Below are 8,419 nucleotides of genomic sequence, written 5' to 3' on the forward strand. Positions count from 1 at the left end.
GTCATGAAGCAAAGCAATTGATCCTCCTGCTCAGAATATATGGGAAGATAAATTGTTGTAATTGGGCAAATCACATCAAATCCCATTACCTGTGGTATGCCTTGGGAAGATGAGGAGCAATTGAAACTTCCCACTAAACCAAAGGAAGGAGCAATGTTTTCTTTATGCTCTTTGCTGAACTGTGGATCAATGGGCAAATGTACAGAAATGCTCTAAGGCAAAAAAGAAGAATGAAACAGGTGGAAAACAAGAAATAGACAAAGATTAAATCCTGGCCCTAGTAAAGCTCCAAAATTCCTGTTGACTGCAGCAGTAGAGAGCCAGAAAAAAAAAAAAAAAAAAAATAGAGGGTGGAGGAAAACAAAGGAAAGGGAAATCAGGGAAGGATGGCTCCAGATGATTTTATCCCCATGTTTCCATCTCAGTTCCCCCCACCCACCACCAGTCTCCACTTCCTCCAGCTCTCATCTTTTCTCATTGCTGAAGCAGTAAGTTGTCATTTCTCATCCGCTATCTCCCATCCATCCATCAGCATGTTTGGGATAGCTGGCAGCTAATTCCGATGGGTTAGCGACCCATCAGTATCCCTTGCCAGTTCCCACGGGGCATGTAAACTGATCAAGTTAACAAATTCTGACAGGTGAGAGACATTCATCCTCAGTTGCTACCGGTAGCAAAGACAGAGATGTAAAGGGTTCCATATGGAATTCAATGGGGAGATACAATGCCAGAAGAGAAACGTCTCATCGGCCTGAATTCAGAGTTTGTTCTTTGATCTACCTAGTAGTCTCATGAGGCCTCTATAACATGACCCTCTTCCTATTCTGCCCTAATGGCAACGGGTTGGGAGAGACCAGAAATACATTCTACTATACGCCCAGTAGGTGTGGTCCAGTCATGGTACAAATGTTGCCAAAAGCCCTTTCTTGAGGGGGCAGAACCAAGACAACATTTTTGGCAGCTGTTTCTCAGGGTACATTGATGTGAATGAAAGATTAAAAATCCCTTTCTCAACTACCTAACACTTGAATAAATCAGAATTTCACAAGAAGTGAACAGTTACAGTCTGCATTAGAACAAATTAGGTTGCATCTGCCTTTTCAAAGAGTTTTGCATGGCTGGCTTTCTGTACCTCTAATGATGGAATATGATTCACAAACCTATACCAGACATCCATAAAAATTTCTTCTGAAGACTCTTCCCACAGCCAAAATCATAGTCAATCTCATAAAGACTCTCCTTAGTTTCTCTTCAGCTAATGTAATTGTTTTTATGTAATCTTGCAATGATGTAGTTTTTCCACTAAGAGGTGGAAAATTGAGATGGGAGTATTTTCCCTTCCATCTGTTGGCTGTCTTCTCTTTCCCAGCAGTGTCCAAATTTCACAGAACAACTCCCTTTTTGCACAGCCATTTCAGACCTCATGCGTTGTCTTGAGCCAACGCTTACTTTGATCTGGGTTCTTACATTCTACAGCAGTAAATAGGATGTCTCATGTCAACATCACTCCTTCTCTTTACTCATTGGGCCATGTGCTTATGATGCATTTCATAATGAACTTCATTCCTTATGCCTGCTTCTACAGGCAAGAAGTCCTAGTACTTCTGCTGACATTCTCCAGATGCCTGGCTCTATTTGGTAACCTTTCTCTTTTGCTGTGCTAAGTGCGTGTCTCGTTTCCTTTCAGCATTCCTGTGAGTTGTGACCATTCGGGACAGCCAGGCCTCCTCCAGAAACAGTCCTCTCAGTGGCTTTGCAGGGCCCTTCTGGTTGGTGTGCTGGCAGCCAGGAAGGGGTTGATCTTCTAAGCCTCCCTCCATTGTTTCCACCTCTGTTTGAAAGGTCTGCTCTTTCTCAGTGCAGCTATCTATTCATCACTGGTTGTTTAGCCCATTCCCCCAACAGTGGTTTAGCCCCAGAGTAGACAGAATAATCCCATTTGGGTTTGAGCCTGTCTTCCGTAAAGAAAATGTTACAGACATCGCTGTTTTGCACTGGGATTCCTGCCAGTTAGCTGCATTGATAATAAGGATTGATTCTTTGGAAGATATTTTACTGACACTAAGGAAAGACTTCTGGGGAGAAAAGGTTTTAACAAGACACTTTGAAAAGAGCCCTGGTGTATTTTTAACTAAAATTCTTTCTTGGCTTGCCCACTGGAAGCTCAGCCATCCTCGGAGCTCTTGGTTGCTGGATAAAACACCATTGTTCATAATGCTTTCCCCCAATACTGAACTGGCCACTACCCTGTCCTGCAGTGTTTGGCCTGGCACTTGTCAGTGGCGGCCCGTCGCTGCCTGGAACAGCAGGACAGTGCGAGTGGCCCCGGCACTCCGCAGGTAGCCCATTTATAGCCAAGGAGGTGACGTGCAGGCTGGAGCCTGGGCAGGGCTCCTTGCTCCATCACCTCGAGGTGCTGCACCGCTTCCAGGCCTACATGCACGTTGCACCCAGGTCATCCTGGGTTGTGCATATTTTGCCAAAAAAACATCCCCTGACGCTATAACATTTTTTTTTCCGTGGCAGATAGTGGCTGTTCATTTCTTTGTCCCAAGGAAACCTGATGTACAGTCGGGCAAGCCGGTGTCTCTGCGGTGGCGGCGTACACCTGCACAAGGCAGGACGGTGGCTGTCGGGCAGAGCCCGCGGGCAGATCCCACTCCCGCAGCATCCCCGCTCCCGCCGGCGCCGCCTTCCCGCGCAACGCGCATCCCTCCGCGCGTGCTCCTTGGGAAGCAGCGGCTGGCCGAGGATGGGGCGGGGGGAGAGGGAGTCTCCCCACGCCCCCACTCCGAAGGCGCTCGGGTGTTTCCGTCTCTCTCCGGCGCCATCGCCTTTCCCCGCCCCCTCGCCGCCTGCCTGGCTGCCCGCACTCCCGGCGGCGCGGCGGGAGGAGGAGGAGGAGGCGGAAGATGGCGGTAGGGATTGGCAGGGAGGCGGCGGCGGCGGCAGCGGTTCTGCAAGCGAGCCCGTCGGCAGCCAGCGCCGGCGCGGCCCGCGGCTGAGCAAGGAGGTGGCTGGGGCTGCGCCACCGCCGCCCTCCCCGGCGCCGGACCCTCCTCCTCCTCCTCTCCGCTCCTTCCCTCCCTCCCTCGCTCCCTCCCTCTGTCGCCTTCCCCGCCTGCCCCGGCCCTCCGCCCTCGCGCCCGGCCCGGCATGGACGCTGGCGCCCCGCCGTGTCGCTGCCGCCGACGGCGCTGAGCGGGGCCGCCCGCCCGCCACTCCCGGGAGCGGGGAAGATGTCGGACACCAAGGTGAAAGTTGCCGTCAGGGTCCGGCCCATGAACAAGAGAGGTAACCGGGGTCTGGGGGCATCTCGGGGCGGGGGCGGCACCGGAGCGCGGCGTCCCCCCGCGTTCTGCCCGGGCTGGTGGGAGGACGAGACCCCTCGCCCGCCCCCCGCCGCCCCAGCCCCTCGCTCCCGGGGGAGCCGGCGGGGGCCGAGCTGCACCGGCGTGCCGGGAGACGGGGGCTGCGCTCGCTCGCCCTGGCTGCAGCCCCCCGCCGTGTCGCCTTGCAGAGCTGGACCTGAATACCAAGTGCATCGTGGAGATGGAAGGGAACCAGACTGTGCTTCACCCGCCGCCTTCCAACGCCAAGCAAGGAGAAAGGTAAAACCCCGAGTCGCCGTGGCCCGAGTGGGAGCCCAGTCCCGGCTCCTCCGCCTCGCCTTCGCAGACGCCTCGCTTGGCTTTGTCAGGGCAGTGGCGGGGTCCCTAGGGTGTCGCTTGGTGCTTTTCGGGTCTGCAGTGGGAAGGAGAGGGCGAGAGGCGAGTGCTGACCGGGGCTGCTGCGTTGGGCTTGCATCCATGGGAAAGTAAGGGTAGGTTTTTTACCTGGCTTCCTGGGGGAGTCAGAGGTACCCAGTGTGGAGACAGAAGATCCGTGTAAGTTTCCCAGGTTTAGAAGTCGATTCTTGATTGACTGCTCAAAAAAAATAAACTGTTGAATAGGTAAGGACTTAGACTGTGTGTGTTGTTTTCAGAAATTTCCCTTGCGTGTAGGCTGTTAACAACTTGGTGTAACCTGTGGGGGAACAAGAAGCAGAATCTGATTTTTATGCTACTGATGGATTTTTTTTAATATGTAACTTTGTTTACTAGGTTTTAACCTATTTGCATTTGAAAAGGCTGTAATTGCTAGATCCTTTATTAATTCAGTGTTGTTCTGTGAAGTAGCCTATGAGAATATGCTAACATAATTTTGAAATCTGGCATTTAGTTGTGATGCCCCAGTAAAGAATACCGTTGGAAAAAATCCAAAATACCAATGCACTAGACTGTAAAAATAGATCAGAACAGGAAAAGATTTCTTTCCTTTGAGGGAATGTGGGGAAAGACGGGGAGGTGCAAGGGGAATAGTTATGTTGTATGCTCGTGTGTTCAGTTACCTTGTGTTTTTATGTGCTCGGTTACCTGTTGACTGTTCAAGTTGAATTGATCTTTTAAATGCATTTAATGCCAGATAGGGAGAAATCATTTGTATGGGTACGGAGATTTTCAGCCTAGCACCTTCCTACTACTTAAGCCTTTTTAAAAAACATTTTTTACTCAGTTTATAATAGTTATGAAGAAAATGTAGTGTGAGAATATTCTTTTTTTTTTTTTTTTTTTTTGCAAAGGCAGAGTGTCATGTTTTGGTAGCTTTCCAGCGGAAAAGGCTGAGATCTTTTGTATTCTTACATGTCCAAGGTGTGAAGGTGCTTCTCACATTAACCCAAGTACTAGAATATAGCAGTAATCACACCAGTTTATTTTAGATCCAACTTGCATTGTCTTCAGAACCATTGTTGTGGCTAAAGTGCTGGCCTGCATCTTGAAAGATCTGTGCTTGTTTCCTGCTTCTTTCACAGATCTTTGTGTGATCTTCTATAAGTTGTCCTGCCTCTCTGGGTCTTAGCAGCTCATCTGTGAAATGGAAATCTTGGGGGATTTAAAAAACTATTTTGTTTTAGAATGTATGGGGTTTTTTTTCAATAAATAGGAGTTTCTTGAAGTGTGTATATAGCTTCCATCAGAACACTGGTGTAATAAGAATAACAAACTCCTCAAAGTGAGTGGAATTGACAAGTATGAAACATAAAACATAGAATTGATAAAGCAAAAACAAAATTAAGATTTAAAAATCGCTATTTCAATAGACTTGAGAGACTAAGAGCCAGGTAGTTTAATGAAGAGCTGGTAATGTGGGAATTTTGCTTGTTGTGCACGTTGGCCCGCAGGTACTCAGTGAGACTGTGCAATGACTGTCTTTTGAGAGCTTGTGTGTCTTGTGTTTATCAGGCTTTAATATCTATAAAATATATAAATTCTCTTGGTGGGAACTGGCTTCTCTTTCTACGTTAAGAGCCTTATGGGTGAGCTGTGACGCTTGTGTGCGACCTCACCGTCGGCAGCTGTGCTGGCAAGGGATAGCTGTCCTGCTTGCAGTACAGTGTGAGGCTGGAATTTGGCTAGCTGCTAACTTGTGTATTTGAAACAACTGCCAGATGTGTTATTGGAAAGAACAGTCAGAAATACTGATCAGAAGTAACTTTCATTAGTGCAAACAGATAGTTTGGGTGCCTGCTTAATGGCAGACATTGTGTGTAAACTGTCAAGATGCCTAATGGGCTTTCCAGCGCCTTATGAACATCCTTACCTTTCCTTCAGTGCTGAGCTGCTGGTTTATATTTTTTACTCAATATAAATAGTTTAATTTCTCATGATGAGAAATGGATTTTGTTCTTCTGTGTGTACCCACCATAGAATGTCTGTATAAACTGGCTCTAAATTGCTGAGTAGTTGCTGCTTGTACTTGGATTGATGCCTTGGCAGGGTTAGAGATGTCAAACGGATTTTTGGTTTTCTTTGTGTAGCTTGTTTTTATATAGCTTAACTGGATTTTTCTTTCAGAGCAACCATGTCATTGCAAAAATGATTTAATTTGTTAGGGTGATTAATTGGTCTTTCTCTATTCCATGTGTTATTTTAATATTTTGTTTAGTCTTACCTTTCCCTTTTTGTGTTTTATCTTTTTATATGGAAATTTCCCTTTTCTAACTGAATGGAAGTACAAGTTTGTGCTGTGTTTTGGAATAAGAATAAGTAGCCTTCTAAAGCAAATTTGGTTTCCAGGGCTGCTTTTTTTTTAATTCAGCTGAAGCCAAGAGACTATAGGGTGTAAGGAGTAGAATTCAGGACCATGCTCTTTATTTGCTTTGTTCTCTCAGTTATAATTTAAAAGATACTGACAGAATTTTCTAAAGTAAAATTAGGTAACTCTTTAATAACTATAAAATTACAAAATTTGCTCTTGGAAGAACATCCAAGGTTAGGAAAATCAGATTTTATTAGCTTTGTCTATGCTGTATGGAGTTTTTGAATTAAATCTAAATTCAATTGTATTATTTTAATTAGTCTTTAGGCATTATTAAGGATAGTTCTGAAGGATTTTAGATGGGCAAGTAATGCTAGTTTTACAGATGATGTAAAAGGCCCAAAATCCCGGACAGTGCTGTCATTTGTCCAACTTTCATTTTTGTGTTAGAGGTAAAGTTGTAACCATAAATTAGAACAGGATTCTGACTGCGTTTTCTAACTGCTAGACCACACAGCACTCACACTGTAACAAACACAGCTACAAAATAGTAATTGTTATTGAATGCAAGTGTTCTGTCTTTTTATAAGCAGCAGGCCTGCTGTTGCCCACAGGCACATGACTTCCAGTGTTCTAAACTAATGAAGGAGGAAAACCAGAACATAGTAAAACTGAACAGTCCGAGTCTGAAAAGAAAATCTTTATCAACTGAAATAATAGGAGACAGAGTTCAAAAAGGAATGGTTTTCATTAACTGCTATCAGGTGCTGGCAAAGTTTTTGGAAGTTCGTTGTTGGACTTCATACCTTTAACCCATGTTTTGCTTTTACTGGTAGCAGTAGTTTCCTTTATATGTGCTGAAGTGTGCTTGTGTGTTCTTTAGTTACCTCTCATGTCTCTCAGGCATTTCCTTCCCAAACCAATATAGATTTCCATTTCTTCCCAAGAAGTAAGTTTCTGGGAACTCTCTGATTTTTCTCCTGTCTTTACCTAGCAGCCTGAATTTCCTTTCTCAAAGTACTTTCTTCACAGAAAAAAAAAACAAAACTATTCTAACTTATAGTCTTTTAGAAATGGGTATTATGTTTCAAAGCCAATCGAATACATCCTGCTGTCCTGCTATAAATGTTTGTGTTTAGTTGTTGGCAACAAGGTGCCATATTGAAATGTAACTATGAGATAATTAGAGAATAGAGTCACAGACAATCCTGCAAAATGATTGAGTAATTTTTTACAATGGAGATTTTACATCTCTGTATCTACTAAAGATCTGACTTTACATTATGGATGTTATTTTTCAGTAGGACAAATGAGGTCTTGCTGGGTTGGTTCCTCCTCTATTTCTGATTGTTAAAATATGCTTTCCTTCCTTTCTGCTACAACTTTCTTACACTGAAAAGTTTTATTTTAGCTCCCTGATAGCAGTTCTTCATGACATGATTTTTCCTTTAGTAAGCAAAATATTTGTCTTGACAGAAATAAACAAGGAACCATGGAGACAGGAGAACTGAAATGCTATTTCATCTGTAGTTTTAACTGAAACACAAATTCGTTTATTGGGCAATTCATTCCATTAGAGCACAGTAGCCTGATGCAAACTTTGCCTTAATAAAAATCTCAGATCAGAAAATAAGAAAGGTGTCCTCAGATTGTAGACCTGAACTCAAAATCTCACTTTTTTCTGAAAGTAACTTTCTTGCTTGTCTTAATTCTTAACCCCCCCCACCATGCTATGACTTGTTTGTTCTGCTGTCTTCCATCCTCATTTTGATAAGACAAGTAGCACCAAGGCCCAATTCTACTTAAAAAACCCCTCTTCCTATAGTGCTAAATGACTGAAGATTTCAGAATACATGGAGGCTTTCTTGTTTTTTTCATAGGTTTAATCTCTTTAATAAAATAAATAGCTGGGAACAGATGTGTGTGTCTATCTAGTTTTTGTAGATCATAATACTTTCAAAGATTAATATCTGAAGCACAGATTTCATCCCTAGGCAGCTTGTCCTAAAACTCTTGTTTCCAGAAAACAGCTGTTGCACCTTCTGCTTTGGAGAAAACAACATTTTGGATGGTCTTTAGTACACAGTCCTTCCCTTGGTGGATGCGGTACTTCGTAGTTTTTTATATGTTGCTTTAAGTAGCATCAGAGATGAGTGAAGAGCGCTCTTGGAGGCCTTCATGATAACGGTAACTTTTTCAAACTGAAACTTCTGGAAGCTGAAATAGGACAGCTGCTAATTAGTTCTGTATCTGAAGAAATGACTGACCAGATCACGTCTTTGTTGTGTGAACTTCAAATTATCACCTGTCGGAGGTGGATCATAAAATAGTAGAAGGTAGC

General features: G+C 44.4%; 1 protein-coding gene across 1 annotated transcript; it reads left to right on the top strand.

Moving 5' to 3' along the window:
- Positions 1 to 3,217: 3,217 nt before the first annotated feature.
- LOC128805826 (kinesin-like protein KIF13A) lies at positions 3,218 to 3,615 on the top strand. The gene is made up of 2 exons (XM_053974817.1): positions 3,218 to 3,294; positions 3,521 to 3,615. Exons 1-2 carry the CDS (start codon positions 3,240 to 3,242, stop codon positions 3,613 to 3,615), a joined length of 150 nt encoding a protein of 49 aa, XP_053830792.1. The 5' UTR covers positions 3,218 to 3,239.
- Positions 3,616 to 8,419: the final 4,804 nt, after the last annotated feature.

This window comes from Vidua macroura, chromosome 1, assembly GCF_024509145.1.
Source record: "Vidua macroura isolate BioBank_ID:100142 chromosome 1, ASM2450914v1, whole genome shotgun sequence".
NCBI classification, from domain to species: Eukaryota; Metazoa; Chordata; class Aves; order Passeriformes; family Viduidae; genus Vidua; species Vidua macroura.

Bases quoted from the DNA above. Each gene is read 5' to 3' on its own strand.
- LOC128805826 (XM_053974817.1), top strand. From the start codon at position 3,240: ATGTCGGACACCAAGGTGAAAGTTGCCGTCAGGGTCCGGCCCATGAAC. The intron at 3,295-3,520 runs GTAACCGGGGTC...GTCGCCTTGCAG, and splicing joins CCGGCCCATGAACAAGAGAG to AGCTGGACCTGAATACCAAG.